At 39.4% G+C, this 17,287-nt stretch overlaps 1 protein-coding gene across 4 annotated transcripts in view; it reads right to left on the bottom strand.

The window, feature by feature from the left end:
• The window catches only part of LOC127432313 (golgin subfamily A member 3-like), a 29,269-nt gene that overhangs the window by 4,304 nt on the left and 7,678 nt on the right, over positions 1 to 17,287 (bottom strand). For 2 of the 4 annotated variants that reach the window (XM_051683212.1, XM_051683216.1), the window contains exons 5-22: positions 15,051 to 15,760; positions 14,780 to 14,891; positions 12,246 to 12,552; positions 11,712 to 11,914; positions 9,054 to 9,191; positions 8,763 to 8,924; positions 8,072 to 8,440; positions 7,842 to 7,919; positions 6,663 to 6,926; positions 6,340 to 6,434; positions 4,992 to 5,208; positions 4,617 to 4,760; positions 2,693 to 2,890; positions 2,448 to 2,564; positions 2,173 to 2,312; positions 1,747 to 1,879; positions 1,525 to 1,647; positions 1,241 to 1,405 (exon numbers count right to left, since the gene is read on the bottom strand). In XM_051683212.1, the coding sequence (XP_051539172.1) occupies positions 1,241 to 1,405; positions 1,525 to 1,647; positions 1,747 to 1,879; positions 2,173 to 2,312; positions 2,448 to 2,564; positions 2,693 to 2,890; positions 4,617 to 4,760; positions 4,992 to 5,208; positions 6,340 to 6,434; positions 6,663 to 6,926; positions 7,842 to 7,919; positions 8,072 to 8,440; positions 8,763 to 8,924; positions 9,054 to 9,191; positions 11,712 to 11,914; positions 12,246 to 12,552; positions 14,780 to 14,891; positions 15,051 to 15,760 (3,675 nt within the window). Of the gene's footprint in view, positions 1 to 1,240; positions 1,406 to 1,524; positions 1,648 to 1,746; positions 1,880 to 2,172; positions 2,313 to 2,447; positions 2,565 to 2,692; positions 2,891 to 4,616; positions 4,761 to 4,991; positions 5,209 to 6,339; positions 6,435 to 6,662; positions 6,927 to 7,841; positions 7,920 to 8,071; positions 8,441 to 8,762; positions 8,925 to 9,053; positions 9,192 to 11,711; positions 11,915 to 12,245; positions 12,553 to 14,779; positions 14,892 to 15,050; positions 15,761 to 15,958; positions 16,955 to 17,287 lie in introns of those variants that run through there. The other 2 variants (XM_051683225.1, XM_051683235.1) reach the window with 2 other exon arrangements.

Genomic DNA, 17,287 nt, shown 5'->3' with positions numbered 1-17,287 from the left:
AGACGCTGAATAAACAAAAACAAAGGGAAACTAAGACTTTCGTCTAGCACGCGTTTACATAGAAAAACAAATAGATGGTTGCAAAAGTGTTCGGTGTGAACAGCCCCTTACAGTTGGTGGAGGTCTTTGGCTGTTGCGTCTTGCTGTCTTACAACCATTTCTCAGATTAAGCAATGAGTTGTTTAAATGCTTTGTCAGGAAAGATGTTCAACTTGAAAACGTGTCTCTCGAGATTCTCGCTTTCGGTTCCAGTCTGTTGTGTTCTGTCTGTTTGAACAGCCCCTGACCTCATAGTCGGAGCTGCTTCACCACCGAGTTCAGCTGAATACCATTGCTATCTGTGAATATTTCTACTCTATATACAACTGTACTGAATAAAAAACAATGTGGTATTTCATGTTATTATGAAGCTTGAGTCTGGAGCAGTAGAAATCAGTGCAAGTGTAACACCACGTAAACTGTCTATTAAAGCTTTTTCCCCCCTCACTTTACTTTTGACTTAACATTTGAGAATATGGACTAAAACGTTTTATTTATTTATTTTATGCACATTAGTTGAAAATGAAATGCTCTTTCTTAACAGCCAGGACAGAAATGTTCTATGCAATAATATAAAGGTGCTGAATGGTTTATGTATTTATTGCGCCCTCTTGTGCTGACTTTAAAATTTGAATATTAGTTCATATATATTAATATTTTTATATATATTTCAATTAAAAAAGTACAATACATTTTCATGGTTCAGTCAGTACTGTTTATTTTTGTAATAAAGTTCTGCACTATTTTACTTTGCGTGTTATTTTTTCATTCAGTATTAATTTTAAAAACTATCGGTTGTTTAATTGGTTATCGGCAGGGACTGCCCAACTTAGTTATCGGTATCGGTAAAATCCACTATCGGTCAACCTCTAGATCCAAAATTAACACTTAGAAGTTAGTTGCCAATTTAATTAGAAACGGCAACATAATACAAAGTTTAAATTAAATAATTATCTACTGTATATACTTATATACACATGTATATCAAATACACGCAATCTTCCTCACGGTAAGTCATCAAAACAAAAATTTTAAGGAAGTCTTTTGAGTCAGTTGCAAGAGACTATATGCTGCAATTTATTTCTCTTTTCTTTCTCGAAATGTTCTCGATTGACACTATTGGCAGGTGTGGCAAAAAGTACATTTTTGATCCTGATTATAGGCTTTCATGGAATAAAGGCTAGATTAAAGTTAGTCGTACCTTTCTGAGCCTGCTGTTTTTGAGGTCCTGTTTGAGCTGGTTGTTCTGCTGAAGAACGGTCTTCATACTGTTCCTCAGCTCTCCCACTTTAGCCTGCAGTAAGAATTTATCCTTCTGTGTGCCATTCAGCTCCTCCTGCACCATCTCCAGCTCCACCTTTATCCTCTACACACCAAAACAATAAAAATTACAAGGTTCAAAAGAAGAGCGTCACAGCAAATACCTACACATTACAAACTGACACTACGCTGAAAAAAGTAGCACCATCTGGTGGTGCATCTAACCTGTAGAGTTTCCTGCAGGGTGTCCATCTCTCTCTGATGACACTGTTCCACCATCTCCAGCTGCTGTTTCTGCGTCTCAATCTCCCGCTGTCTCTGCTCCACCTCCCACTTCAGATCCTCCACCTGTAGGGAGGCAGGAACGCAGTTTATGAGATTCAGTGGCTCGGAGTTTTCATTTTGGTGGTGCAATTAATCCACTTTTACAGCACAAAAACACTGTACCTCTTGGTTGGTGAGGGGCTGTTTGTTGAGCTCATCGTCCAGTTGCTTCTGTAGGATCTGGAGTTGAGTGTGAGCATCAGCTAACTCCTCCTGGAAATGAGAAACCTCCTCAGAGTGCTTCTCATCCTTAGCACTGTTGCAGAGACACAAGAGACATCAAAACATTTAGAGGTCTGCTCATAAACCACTATTATAAACTCAGTGATAGAACAATATTCAAGAGTGGCTTTGTAAGACCTTTGCAATATATCAATTTCTCTATGCTTCATCTCACAACCTACAGGCCAACAGTGCAACAATCTAGAAGAGCTGACTTAATTATGGATCTCTTGATATATGACAGCAGTTGTGACTGTGATTGCATTTTCAGAATTTCAGAGGCAGCTGTAATCTTAAAACCCAGAGCTTTGGTAAACAAGGACTTACGCAAGTGTCTTAGCCTCTTTCTGCAGAGCTTTGACAAGCTCTTCTTTGGCCTGCAGGTCTTTCTTTATCTCACTCAGTTCCATCATGGCTGCTCTGTAGTGCCTGCGGTTATGGGCGGCCTCCAGCTTGGCCTCTGCCACCTGCAAAAACACAAACACACAGGTCACACATAAGCACATAATAAAATAAACAAAGCTTTCAGGAGTTCTAAAGGGGAACTGGATGCAGCTGGTATTGAGATCTGAAGCCATGACACAATTTCATCATGTAATTACCTGCTCCGTCAGATCTTTGACTTTCATTTTCTCCTTCTCCAGAGCAGCCTGCAGCGTCTGCACCAACTGTCTCATCTGCTGGTCCTCTTCTTCTTTACGCTTTAATACTGCCTGAACCTAGAGTGATTCAGAAAGGTCACAGAGATGTCAAAATGACACAAAGCAACCTATATTAGGCACATTTGTAAGAATATTCATGCTAATCATAGACTGTGATAAAGAGATGATATGATGTAGCATCACACCTGCAGGTTGAGCTGGACCAGATCTGCTTCCCTCTTGGCCAGTGCAGCCTCTAAAATATTGGCATGTTCTCGCAATGCACTATGGGACTTCCCAAGACCAGACAGTTTCCCTTTCTCATGCTCCAACTCCAGCACAAGCTTCTTATTCACATCCTCCAGACGACGTATTCTCTTTTTAAAATTTCGTGACTCTTGGAGCTGTAGGCAAAAAAGGGAAAGAATCCATATGTTACACTACAATTCTAAAGGTTTAATTTGAATAACACCACCATTATATACCATTTGCTAGATTACCATTTGCACCATCACATACTATCCAACTAGACTGATAGCAATAATTAAAGGAATAGTTCACTCAAAAATGAAAATTCTCTCACCATTTACTCACCCTCATGCCATCCCAAATGTGTATGACTTACTTTCTTCTGTGGGACACAAACAAAGATTTTTTGAAGAATATCTCAGCTCTGTAGGTCCATTTCATGCAACTGAATGGTGGCCAGAACTTTGAAGCTCCAAAAAGCACAAAGGCAGCAGTAAAGTAATCCATTGGTTAAATACATGTCTTCAGAAGCGATATGATAGGTGTGGGTGAGAAACAGATCAATATTTAAGTCCTTTTTTACTATAAGTTCTCCTCCCTGCCCAGTAGGGGGCGGTAAGCATGAAGAATAGGAATTGCCAAAAACAAAGAATGTGAATATGAAAATGGAGATTTATACTAAAAAAACGACATACACTACCAGTCAAAAGTTTTGAAACATTTGACTGAAATGTTTCTCATGATCTTAAAAATCTTTTGATCTGAAGGCGTATGCTTAAATGTTTGAAATTAGTTTTGTAGACAAAAATATAATTGTGCCACCATATTAATTTATTTCTTTATAAAACTAAAATGTAATAAAAAAAAAAAGTTTTTGAAATTGATGACTTGGACCAAATAATAAAGAAAAGCAGCTAATAAGTGCCCAACATAGATGGGAACTCCTTCAATACTGTTTAAAAAGCATCCCGGGGTTCTTAACTTCTCAAGAAGTTTGTTGAGAAAATGTCAAGAGTACATGTCTGAAAATTCTAGGCAAAGGGTGACTACTTTGAAAATGCTAAAATATAACACAGTTCTGATTTATTTTGGATTTTGTTTAGTCACAACATAATTCCCATAGTACCGTTTATGTTATTCCATAGTTTTGATGACTTTACTATTATTCTAAATAATAATAATAAAGGAGTAAGTGTTTCAAAACTTTTGACCAGTAGTGTAATATTGATCAGTTTCTCACCCACACTTATAATATTGCTTCAGAAGACATGGATTTAACCACTGGAGTTTTATGGATTAATTTTATGCTGCCTTTGTGTGCTTTTTAGAGCTTCAAAGTTCACTTGCATGAAATGGACCTACAGAGCTGAGATATTCTTCTAAAAATCTTTGTACGTGTTCTGCAGAAGAAAGAAAACCATACATATCTGGGATGGCATGAGTAAATGATGAGAGAATTTAAATTTTTGGGTGAACTATTCCTTTAATGTATAGTGATGCCGTTTAGTGCACATTATGTTTAAAGTTGCTGTTATTTTGCTCCCACACCTTTATGACCAGTGCATTTCCATGACTCTTCAGTCATTTGTGATTACTGGATAATGGATTAAAAAAAAATATATATTATTATTTTTTTTTTTTTTTTTTTTTTTTAAGAGATTACACTCCATGGGAACCCCGAAAAACATTTTTGCCTTTAATTCTAATCACTCTAGTCCACTAACCGGAATGGATTTTCCACTATTTGTTATTTGCATAAAAAGGAAAAACAACCATACAGAAAAATACTGGTTGCGATTCAGATATAAATAATCCTTGACTTGGACTACAAGCATCATTTCACTGAGCTCTTTCCTGACTGAATTAGTATTCATCCCTCACTTCATCCTCCAATTCCAGCACTTTCTCCTGATATTCCTCCAGCTCAGTGCTGGTAAGGGTGATGACCTCCTGCAGCTCTTTCTCCAGCATGGCTTTACTCTGGCTCACTGCCTGCAACTCTGCCTGTAGGGACTCCACCTTGGCCTGAAGTAATGACAACAGATACACATCATTAAGTAAATACCAAAATACAGAGAAACTCACTCTTCGCTCAACTATAATCTCATAAAATGTTAGCTGTATGGATTGTGGATCAAGGAAAAGGGTAAGAGTTATAACCATGGTGTATCCATGCTTTCAGTAACAGTGCTGAAGACTAATTTAATGACTTAGAATTGTACTATATAATATTGTTGAGCATCACTGAGAGTTCACCTGATGTTCCTGGCTATTTCCTCCCTCTGAAACCTGAGCTCTGAGTTTGCTGAGTTCAGCCTCAGCTGTGTCTTTGGCTGTGAGGGCTTCCTGCAGCCTGCGGCTTAGAATGCCCACTGCATTCTCATAGGCCTTATGCTTGGCCTTCATCTCCTTCTGTGCGCTGGTCAAATCTGTGCCCAAACGCTTCATTCTCACCTTCTGATCCGAGATGGCCCTGGAAGAGCAAAGAACAGGAACATAACAGTGCGTTTTTATGGATGGGAATAAAACCTGCAGCTAAAGCAGAAGGATTTTGGCTTAATTCTCTGCAGGGGTGGTTCTAGGGTCAGTGAATATTCAAAGCTTAGCACAGAACTTTGTGGATATGAATTGATATTATCAATATTGATATTGATAAAGTATTAGGTGTTATTGATAGTGGAATAAGACCGGTTTCATTAAATTATACATTTATTACAGTACTTAATATTAAAACACATATTTATATTTCTGTATCAACTTGATACGAAGCACTGGTACTTTTGACATCACTACATGTTATAAAAAACATTCAGGGCTTTACTGAAAACATTTGTGGCCTAAACAGTTCTTAAGTGGTTATGGGAAAGAGATTTGAATGTGGTATTGGAGGATGAGGAGTGGGAAAGAATTTTAAAAATTGTTAAAATTATGTCTAGGGATGCAAGGGTACACCTTAATCAGTTTAAGATTTTGCATCGTTTCTATTGGACTCCCTCTAGATTGTTTTGGCTTAGTTTAAAAGACAGACCTACCTGCTAGCAATGTCAGTTGGAGAATGGAGACATAGCCCATGCTCTGTGGTTCTGTGCTAAGAATCAAGAATTCTGGGTAAGAGTCCAGAATTTTATCTGTTAGGTTTTAGATACTCAAATTTCATTCTGCCCCAGACTATGTATATTGGGTGATGGGGCGTTCATTAAGATAGGTGACAAAAATACAAAAAGCTGGGTCCAAAGTAATGATGGGTAGACAGATTCTTAGAGGATGGAAGTCAATTGGCGCTCCCTCATTTCAAGAATGGTTCACCAAATTGGGCAGGGTGGCAGCATTTGAAAAGATGTCATATAAGCAGTTTGGCAGATTGGACGCATATGGTAAGAAATGGGAAATTGATTTGAGGTAATTTTTTGCTTATTAAACTGTTAAAACATGAAGGATGCATCCTAATCTTCAGATGAGAGCTCATGAGCTCCCACACAGTAATTTGGTGGAACACAGGCACTGCTGCCTACATGTCACATAATGCATCCATGATTTCAGAAACTGAGCTGTGATCACTATGGAAACCCTTATGGCATGAGAGGAGGTGTGATTGATGACTCACTTTCTGGCTTCATTTTGCATTTGTTCGATCCTATTCCTCAGACTTTCATTCTCTTCGGTCACTGCTGCCAGCTGGTTCTGGTCAAACTGAAGAGACTAAAGCATACAGCATAGAGATGATCAAAAACATCTCCAGCGTGTCAAGATATACTCTACATATGTATATAGGAAACAAAGGCTGTATCCTTAAACTGAGAAGATGTTAGCATTGCTGCTCTGCATTACAGACAATACAGCACAATTTTCTGTAAAGCTGCTTCGAAATAAAAAAAAGCTCTATACAAATAAAAATTACTTGACTTGTGAACTCTCAAGGTTGAGTACCTGCAGTTGACAGTCAAGTTGGTCTCTTTCCGTCTTTACGGATTGTAGATGGGCTTCCAGACCGTTCATCTGCTGCTGGACTCTCTCCACTTCCTTCTGCAGATGAGCCTGTTCCTGCTCGGCACTCTTCTTCTCTCCTTCCATTCTCAACAGCTCCTGCTTCAGGCCCTTCACCTCCGCCCCCAGACGCTTCTTAGATGCCTTCAGCTCGGATATCAGCTGGTCTTTGGAGCTGGCATCTCTCCTGTACGCTTCAACCATCACCTGCAGGAAGCGAGCAAGGACACTTCTACCAAATACAATATGACATCTTAACTTTGATTTTACCATTATGTTGTTTGGTTGATTGTTGTCATCATGACAAAATTCTTCAAATAACAGACAGAAAGACCAATTTCAGGGTTATTAAAACACCACCAGCTTGAAAGATTTAAAGGGATAGTTCACCCAAAAATGAAAATTCTCTCATCATTTACTCACCCTCTTTGCCATCCCAGAAGTGCGTGACTTTCGTTCTTCTGCAGAACACACAAATTAAGATTTTTAGAAGAACATCTCAGCTCTGTAAGTCTATACAATACAAATTAATGGTGGCCAGAACTTTGAAGCTCCAAAAACCACATAAAGGCAGCATAAAAGTAATCCATACGACTCCAGTGTTTAAATCCATGCCGTCAGAAGCTACAGTAAATGATAGGTGTGGGAGAGATCAATATTTAAGTCCTTTTTTTTTTTTTTTTTAATCTCCACTTTCACTTCTTTTATTTTTGATGACTCACATTCCTCGTGTATATTGCCACCTATTGGGCAAGGAGGAGAATTTATAGTAAAAAAGGACTTAAATATTGATCTGTTTCCCACCCACACCCATCATATCTCATTTGAAGACATGTATTTAACCACTGGAGTCGTATGGATTGCTTTTATGCATTTTTTTGGAGTTCTGGCCACCATTCACTTGCACTAAATGGACCTACACAGCGGATATATTCTTTTAAAAATCTTCATGTGCTCTGCAGAAGAAAGAAAGTCATACACATCTGGGAGTAAATCATAAGAGAATTTTCATTTTGGAGTGAACTGTCCCCAAAATGAAGGAGTTTAGAGAGGGTAAGGTGGCATTGAAATGTGGATTTTATTCTGTTTTTAATGGACTACACTTTGAAACGTGAGAAATACCTTTTGCTGCATGAACTGCTCTTTTAGTTTCTGTGCTTGTTTTTTGAGGGTGCCATTCTCTTTTTGTAGAGATTCAATCTTGGAGACAAAGAGAGGGGAAAATGCTATTTAAAGCACTTTTAATGTTTAATGCTATTTCTTAAACTCATTGAACTCCATTTTCCTATGACAAAAACCTTTTGTGCAAAACCTGTCCTCACAATGCTCAAATTCAGTTATAAACCTCTCACCTGTGTTGCTTTAACCTGCACTTCCTGTCTGAGCTGGTCAAGTGTATCGGAGGCCAGCAGCACTTCCTCTCCCAGCCTCTCTGCTCCTTCATCAAGCTCGCTTTTATCTGCACGCGCTGCTTGCAGAGCCACTTCCAGGACAATTTTCTCATTCTGGAGATACTGCAGCGTCTCTTCTTTAACTGTGGCATCTGCCTGCAGCTCTTCCAGATGGGCCTGGAGCTCCTCGTAACGTGCCTCCAGCTGGTTGAGGGCCTGCTCTTTGGTTTGGAGAGTCTCCTGAGTAGTGGTGAGCTGCTTCATCAGCTCTAGGTGCTCACGCTGGAATGACTCCAGCTGGGCGTCTTTCTGGGAGAGAGTGAGTTTTACCTGAAAAAAGTAAATGAAATGAAAAAGCGGATGAAAAGTAGAACAGGCTCTTTATTTTACCTAGCGACCAGGGCTGGAGGAAATGTTGTCAGAAAACAAAGTTATCTTAGGTTACACAGACAATCCCACTGGAGTGACCTGGGGTTAAGTGTCTTGCTCAAGGGCACAATAGTCGTAGCTCATGGATAAACTATTCCAAATGGGTAACCAGCTCAAATCTTTAACCACAAGCTGCTTTATCCACAATAAATGGGGAAAACATGGTGTTAGTACTGCATGCTTCTCTTTCAATGTGTAAGTGTGTCAGTGAGTGTTTAGTTACCTGCTCTAGCTCTCTCTCCAGTGTTGTGGCTGTGTTGGCTAGTTTGAGCAGATGCTCACGCTCATCTTCAAACTCCTCCAGCTTGTGCTGAAGATCTTCCTCCACCATCGTCTTCGCCTCCTGGATCTGAAGTATGGCTGATTCTTGTGTCATCATGTCCGCCTAGGTCAAGAGAGAATCAGTTTAACACAATAACAGAAGATCATGTGCAATTGTAGAAAATATACAACACTAAAATGACAACAAAAAAAGAGAGATTGACACTGACAAGTGAATATCAGTTTGCCATACCTCTATGCTCTGTAACTGTACAGCAATCCTTTCCTTTTCTTTTATAGAGCGATGTTTCGACTCTGTGAGTTGGTGCGCCAGAGTAACGTTCTCCATCTTCAGATTTTCTAACATGCCGATCTGAGTCATTTGGCCTGCCTGAAAGTAAATATACAAACAAATACACAGTACAGATGGCCATTTTACATGTGAACCTTTCTGATAAACATATTATTGTAAATATGTACATATTTTCAGTATTTACATAAATGCACATATTTACACCCCATCACACTTTCTTCCAGAACTACACACATTGCATGGTTTACAACAGTGTATGGTTTACAGTGTCTTCTGCCTTCTCTTAAACTAGGTTTTTTTTAAACTGGGGTCCAGGGCCCCCAGGGGGGTGTTTGTGGGTCAGTGGAAAAATCTCTATTTTTCTTTTTTTTTTTTTAAATAGTAAACATTCAACAAATTTGACATTATTACTTTTTCCATGTTATTTTCTAAGGACAACAATTGATCACATCTATTCATCTACTCTAATAGTGGGTAAACACAAGATATTTGGTGTATAACACCACCATAAGGGTAACTAAATCATTGTTTTTTTCCCAGATTTAAAGGTGCACTCAGTAACTTTTAGCTTGTCATCTTGGACTTACAGTGGCACCTAGTGGTGTGGATGCAGCATCATTCAAAATGAATAGTTTTCAGTTACAGATGCCATTGTAGAAATTCACTATTCACAATCAGCCATGATTAATTTAATTCAAGAGTGAAAGTGTCCAATAACAATTCGCTTACTAAGATTAAGTGAGTAGTATTCAGCTGATCATGTGATTCTAAAATGACAGCCCCCATGAGGGCGCCCCTCTCCCATGTAGAATAAAATGGCTTTTATAAGGTTACTGATATTACTAAAGTCCTCATCTCATGTGAGTGGTCATGATTTTATATATATATATATATATATATATGTTTCAAAATTACAATTCATTTCATTAGGAGTAAAACTTTTTTAATGGGGGAAAAATTACTGAGATTACACCTTTAATTATTTCTTTTGGCATTAGTACAATGGCAATATAAAACTGAATTATTTCATTTTGCAAATAACATATTGGGCCTCATTCATGAAACACGAGCAGAACGATTATTTGTGTAAATCGTTTGGAAAGCCGTTCTGACGTAATTCCTGAATTACAATTCATGAAAGTTTTAGTATTTTCAGTGTTGTTGGTACGAACTAAATTTATACCTGCTCCCGACCATGTGTAAATCATGCGTAAGAGATCCAAACGTATTGTGTTCTATCAGAAAAACTGCCATGACAACATTTTAATAGTAGTGAAATTAAATAAATAAATAAAATTCACTACATATTTAAAGAGTAAAATTAACCTTAAAAATAATATAAATTAGTAAAAAAAAAAAAGGCGGTTTGTTGTTCTCTTTTTAAACCATATACTTAATTTAAAACGTTTCTTTGATGCTTGCATTTATTTTTTCAAAGTATAGTCTATTCCCAACTCTGCTTCATAAAGTTTATATAGTTTTTCCAGCATAAGTACATGGCATTTTCTCATTTTCTTATATACAAATGTTTGTAATTCACTAACATACATTTATCTAACAAATCTGGGGGGAACGAAGCGTTTGTGAATCCGGAAGAAAGCTTTTGTGAAGGTCCATTTTACGTGCAAATTTACTCATATACAGTATTTAAGAAAGTTTCATGAATGACGCCCACACTCTTTATAATATCACACATACTACTTTTCTCACAGAGTAGAAATTAGTCCTTAAACATGAAAATACACCAATCAGCCACAACATTAAAACCACCTGCCTAATATTGTGTAGGTCCCCCTTGTGCCGCCAAAACAGCGCCAACCCGCATCAGAATAGCATTCTGAGATGATATTCTTCTCACCACAATTGTACAGAGCGGTTATCTGAGTTACCGTTAACTTTGTCAGTTCGAACCAGTCTGGCCATTCTCTGTTGACCTCTCTCATCAACCAGGTGTTTCCATCCACAGAACTGCCCCTCACTGGATGTTTTCTGTTTTTGGCACCATTCTGAGTAAATTCTATGAGTAAATTCAGATCAGCAGTTACAGAAATACTCAAACCAGCCCGTCTGGCACCAACAATCATCCATGCGATTATCTAATCAGCCAAACGTGTGGCAGCAGTGCAGTGCATAAAATCATGCAGATACGGGTCTGGAGCTTCAGTTAACGTTCACATCAACCATCAGAATGGGGAAAAAATGTGATCTCAGTGATTTGGACTGTGGCATGATTGTTGGTGCCAGACGGGCTGGTTTGGGTATTTCTGTAACTGCTTATCTCCTGGGATTTTCACACATAACAGTCTCTAGAATTTACTCTACAGGTCAACAGAGAATGGCCAGACTGGTTCGAATTGACAAAGTCTACGATAAATCAGATAACTGCTCTGTACAATTGTGGTGAGAAGAATAGCGGGTTAGCGCTGTTTTGGCGGCACAAGGGGGACCTACACAATATTAGGCAGGTGGTTTTAATGTTGTGCTTTTTTATTTTTTGGAAGGGGGTTGCTCATAAGGGGATCATCATATTCGGGGATCCTGTCTTAAACAATATTATTTTCCTGAACTCACAAATGGACCCTTGTTGCGTAACTATACCTGCATGTTAGCCATCTCTCCCTGCAGTCGTACGCGTGCCTCCTGTGCCAGAGTCAGCTGCTGCTGGTACCAGAGGCGGAGCTGCTGCAGCGAGTCCACCTCTGCCTGCGAGGTCTTCAGTCTGCTCTGCAGAGCGTTCCTCTCAGCCTGGACCCGCTGAAGCTGCGTCTGAAGGCCTCCCATCTGCTGCCGCAGCTCAGATACTGGGTGAAAAAACAGAGAAATAGAGCTAAATACACAAATGTGCACTTGGAAATATGAAAGTGGGCATACTAAGGAGAACACATGGATCAAACATCTGCTGGTCTGGAGGAGGTATCTTCATATCACTGAATGCTATGGTGACAGCAATGAAAATAGTTTTGTAGTAATAGTAAAGTAAATTTACTATTACTACAATTTAATAAAATCTAAAGTAACATAACCAGGCTGACCCTCTTTAGTGAGTTGCATTAACCAATTAGACTGACATTTCTGAGCATTCCAAATGTTCAGGCTAAACCCTGATGTATTCGCCAACCACTCTGTTCTCACCTGTGCTGTCCTTGGTGTTCAGGCTTTGCTGCATCTCTTCCACTTTACCCATCAGCCTCTGGTACTGCTCCTCGGCCAGCTGCAGGTCGTTGCCCACCGAGGTCAGGCTGGCATTCTTCCCCTCCAGACTGGCCTGAAGTTCCACCATGGCCTTCTCCAGCGCTGAGCAGTTGGAGCGTAGCGTGGTGACCTCTGAGGTGAGGGCACTCTGCCTATCCTGGCTGGCCAGGGTCTGTTCCACCTGAGCCTGCAGCTGTGTACTCACTGTGGCCAGTTGCGCCTGAAGCTCCGTTTTTTCTTTTAGAGCCTGGAGATACGTGGTGGTTTTAGATGGAGTAGGTGGATGGTAACCATGTTTTTCTATGATGTGTGTGGTATGTTAAGGCTGAATACACAAATCTTTTCAGCACCTTCCTCAAAACGTAGTTTTTCTACTGGTCTATACAAAATGGCAAACAGATTTTGTTCTGATTGGGCACTATGATGACCAAGACACAAATGCTTGATACTACTTTGTTTATTTTGATGCTAAGCTTTCATAAAGGAATAGTTCACCCAAAAAATTTAAATTCTCTTATCATTTACTCACTCTCATGCCATCCCAGATGTGTATGACTTTCTATCTTCTGTGAAACACAAACGAAGATTTTTTGAAGAATATCTCAGCTCTGTAGGTCCATATAATGCAAGTAAACAGGGTCCAAAACTTTGAAACTCCAAAAGCACATAAAGATAGCATAAAAGTAATCCATACAACTTCAGTGGTTAAATCCATGTCTTCAAAAGCAACATGATAGGTGTGGGTGAGATCAGATCAATATTTAAGTCCTTTTTTCAGATAAATTGTCCTTCCTGCCCAGTAGGTGGTGATATGTAGGGCTGGGCGATAAAACGGTATCGGTATTTATTGACGGTACACCTTTATCGATAACTATATAAAAAATGTTCGATATAACGCTCGATAGTTTCACTTAAATGCATTAAAATGTAAACAGATATGAGGTTTGGTTGCATGATCAACCCTCAAGCGTGCGCCGCCCCTGGATCATAAACAGCCTATCATATGGCTTGATAAAGCAGCGTGCTACGAGTGACAAGCAAACAGCCAATAACAAGTTGCATTGCTGTGGGGTTTGGTTGCGCCATCGCCATGTGACATCAGAACACACGAACACATGTGAAAATGAGTGCCGTGCCTGCCGGCGATGAGGAGATTGTGAATGAAAAGGACATGCCAGCTCGCCAGTGTGGCAGTTTTTTGGTTTCTTTATGTCTGACCAACATCAGAACACCGTTGTGTGTAAGCTTTGCCAAAAAAAACATCCCGGCCAAGTACGGAAACACTAGCAACTTATTTCATCACCTTAACCGCTTCCACCTTTTGGAATATGCAGCTTGTCGTCCACCACGACCTACATCTACCTCACATCAACAAATAAACCGCAGTCCACGATGGAGAGGTACTCGGCAACAATGCCTTATGAGAAATCCTCCAAACGATACAATGATATAACACTTATTTATTTAAACTTCATATAAGAAAGATTTTTTTTGTTTTTGACTGTTAAAACCTACAATTATTTTTTTGTTTGCCTTAATAGAGTGGGTAAATTAAAAATACAGTGGTTAAATTCAAACCTTTTTTCTACTAGTCTTTGTTTAAAAAAGGTTATTAAAATGTATCAATAATTATCGATACCGAATGCTTTTTTTTTTTTTTTTTTTAGATGTATCGCCCAGCCCTAGCGATACGCACGAAGAATGCAAAACGCCAAAAACAAAAGAAGTCGAATATGAAAGTGGAGATTGATACTAAAAAAATTTTTCCAACCATATCACTTCTGAAGACATGGATTAAACCACTGGAGTCATATGGAATACTTTTATGCTGCCTTTATCTGCTTTTTGAGCTTCAAAGTTTAGGACCTTTTGACTTGCGTTGTATGGACCTTCAGAACTGAGATATTCTTCTAAATATCTTTGTGTTCAGCAAAATAAAAAAAGTCATACACATCTGGGATGACATGAGAGTGAGAAACTGATGAGAATTTTCATTTTTGGGTGAACTATTCCTTTAGAACGACTAATTGCAGACAAATAATTGCAGACAAATACTAAGTAAGGGCTAATGAAAAGTCAGTCGATAATTTTCGCAAACTGAAAACGGTGACTGGAGCAAAGCAAAGGGGTCTCATATCACCCTAAAGGAGGTATGTTTTGCAGTAATAATGGCCAACTGTACATTTTCCTGCTCATTACTCGGCTATCTACCTACATAAATAAATGCACATCCAATATTGTTTTTAATATAATTATTTTTTTTTTTTTTGAAAGAGTCAGGTATGAAAGACAAGAAACTACCACACTAAGAACTATTAAGGAAAGCTGTCCGGGCCAATGGCCAATTTTACAGTTTAGCCATGTAATCACATCTTATATTAGGAACTTATTTCATATATATTTATGTTGACGGCAGATGCATCTGAAGTGACAAAGAAATGAATAAGTTTTGTTGGTTAAGATTATTATATCACCTGATTGGCCTCGGAGGACAGGGACTCCAGTTGCCCTTCTAACCTCATTTTCTCTTTCAGAACCTGGAGCATCTCATCATGAGTCCCCATCACAGAGCTTCCATATGACACACTGCCGACACACACAAACAAACAAAATAAAATAATCAATAATCAGGCTGGTTTTCATGATAGATAATGAGGTTCCCCCAAAGGCCTTCAAATGTAAGGAGTAGCCAATCATTTTTGGAATGGACTATCTGATGGGATGGCATCTCTGTTTTGTCCATACCTGCTGCAGAAGCTGTCTCGGCGACTACGTGGCTCTACGCTGCCCTCTCTTTCCTGTTCCAGCTCCTCCATGTGCTGCTCATCAGTGGCCGCTTGCAGGACTTCCTGTAGTGATGGGAACTGGCCCATGGCTTCTGCAGCAATTTCCCTCCCTTCTACAGTATAAGGAGCCTTTGGCCTGTTCACTAGTGCCGCTAACATATTATAAGCCCCTGTAGTAGACACACTACTATAGGATGAGCTATCGCTGTCATTGCCATCTGCCCTAAAACCTGATTCGCTTCCATCCACCTCAGAGATATTGTCTCTGATTGGCTGAGATGATTCCAAACGGGTGTTGGTCTCAGAGCTGATGTTAATTTCGGAAACAGTGGAAACAGAGCTGATGGTTGAATGCAGCGAGCTAAACGACGAGTCAGCAGATGCTGAAACTACACCACCAGACATCTCTGCGCTTTTATGGTCAGAATCAGGGGATTTATAGTCAGCCAGAGAGTGGATCTTGCTTGAACTCGATGATTTAGATTTCTTCTCCTTGGTGGAAGGGATTCCGAGGCTTCCCAGTTTGGGACCACGAGGAACGCTGGTGCGCAAGAAAGAGTATTCCTTCGTCATGGCAACAGTACTGGCCCGTGGGAGAGCCTCGGGGTGGAGCATCAGTTCTGGGTCCAGAGTGCTGAATGGGCGGCTCTTAGGAGTTGAGCGACGAGTCTGAGAGAGGCAAAGAGACACAGATTAACAACAAACTATCTGAAACAGTGGCAAACACTGGACAAACACTGTACTGCTCAGTTTTCGGCAAGTCCATATTGAACATACTGGTCAAATTCAGATATTTTTAAAGAAACTGCCAATGAAATCTGTTTTAAAGGATAGTTCACACAAAAATGAGAATACTGTCTGACTCACCCTCATGCAGTTTCTTCCAACCACGAATGCTATTGTTGTTTCAGTGGAACACAAAAGGAAAATTTTTGAAGATTCTTTACACACCTCTTATGATGCCATACGACATTTCTTATTGATCACTGTGACGAGGAGGAGGGCATGGCTGGGCCGTGATGGTGCACGGCCGGTGCTGAATCAGCTGATCAGTGGGACAGTGAGATAAAGGGGAGCCGGAGGCGACAGTTCGAGAGAGAGAGAGAGAGAGAGAGAGAGACGCACGCGGCCATGTTGTTGCATGTGTGTCCGTGTTTGTTTACATTTGTTTTAAGTTAAGTTTGACATTAAACCTTTATGTTTACTGTTCAGCCGGTTCCCGCCTCCTCCTTGCCCAACCTTGAACTGTTATAATCATGTCTTATCAAGCTTCAAAAAAATAAAAAAAATTACAATTCTGTAAAACTTGTGCCCTGTGTTCCAAGTCTTGTCAAGCCATACTAGCTTTGTGTGTGGAATAGACTGAAATTTCAAGTCACTAATTTTTCACTTCACCATAGCACTTTAAAGAAATAGTTCACCCAAAAATGAAAAATTCTCTTATCATATATTCACCCAGTATTATAAACACAGTATTATCATATCACCCTCATGCCATCCCAGATGAGTATGACTTTCTTTCTTCTGCAGAACCCAAATGAAGATTTTTAAAATAATATCTCAGCTCTGTAGGTCCATATAATGCAAGTGAACAGTGGCCAGAACTTTGAAGCTCCAAAAAAACCACAGAAAGGCTTCATAAAAATAGCCCATACGGCTCCAGTGGTTTACTTTAATCCATATTATCAGAAGCAATATAATAGGTGTGGGTGAGAAACAGATCAATATTTAGGTCCTTTTTTAATATAAATCTCCACCTTTTACCAGCCCCAACCAGTAGGTGGCAATATGCACAAAGAATGCAAATCACCAAAAAACAAAAGTAGAAGTAGATTTCTAGTAAAAAAGGACTTAAATATTGATCTATTTCTCACCCACACCTATCATAACACTTCTAAAGACATGGATTTAACCACTGGAGTCTTATGGATTACTTTTATACTGATTTTATATGCTTTTTGGAGCTTCAAAGTTATGGTCACCATTCACTTGCATTGTAGAGATATTCTTCTAAAAATCTTTGTTTATGTTCAGTGGAAGAAAGAAAGTTATACACATTTGGGATGGCCTGAGAGTGAGTAAAAGCAGGGGCGGTTCTAAACCATTTTGACTGGGGTAGCAAGGTTGGGCCAGGTGTGCTTGAAGGAGGGCAACTGTATTATACCTTAAATGTCCCCCGAACACATAAAAACATAA

Source organism: Myxocyprinus asiaticus, chromosome 4 (genome assembly GCF_019703515.2).
Source record: "Myxocyprinus asiaticus isolate MX2 ecotype Aquarium Trade chromosome 4, UBuf_Myxa_2, whole genome shotgun sequence".
Lineage (NCBI taxonomy): Eukaryota > Metazoa > Chordata > Actinopteri > Cypriniformes > Catostomidae > Myxocyprinus > Myxocyprinus asiaticus.
This window is presented reverse-complemented; position numbering and strand designations above follow the sequence as displayed.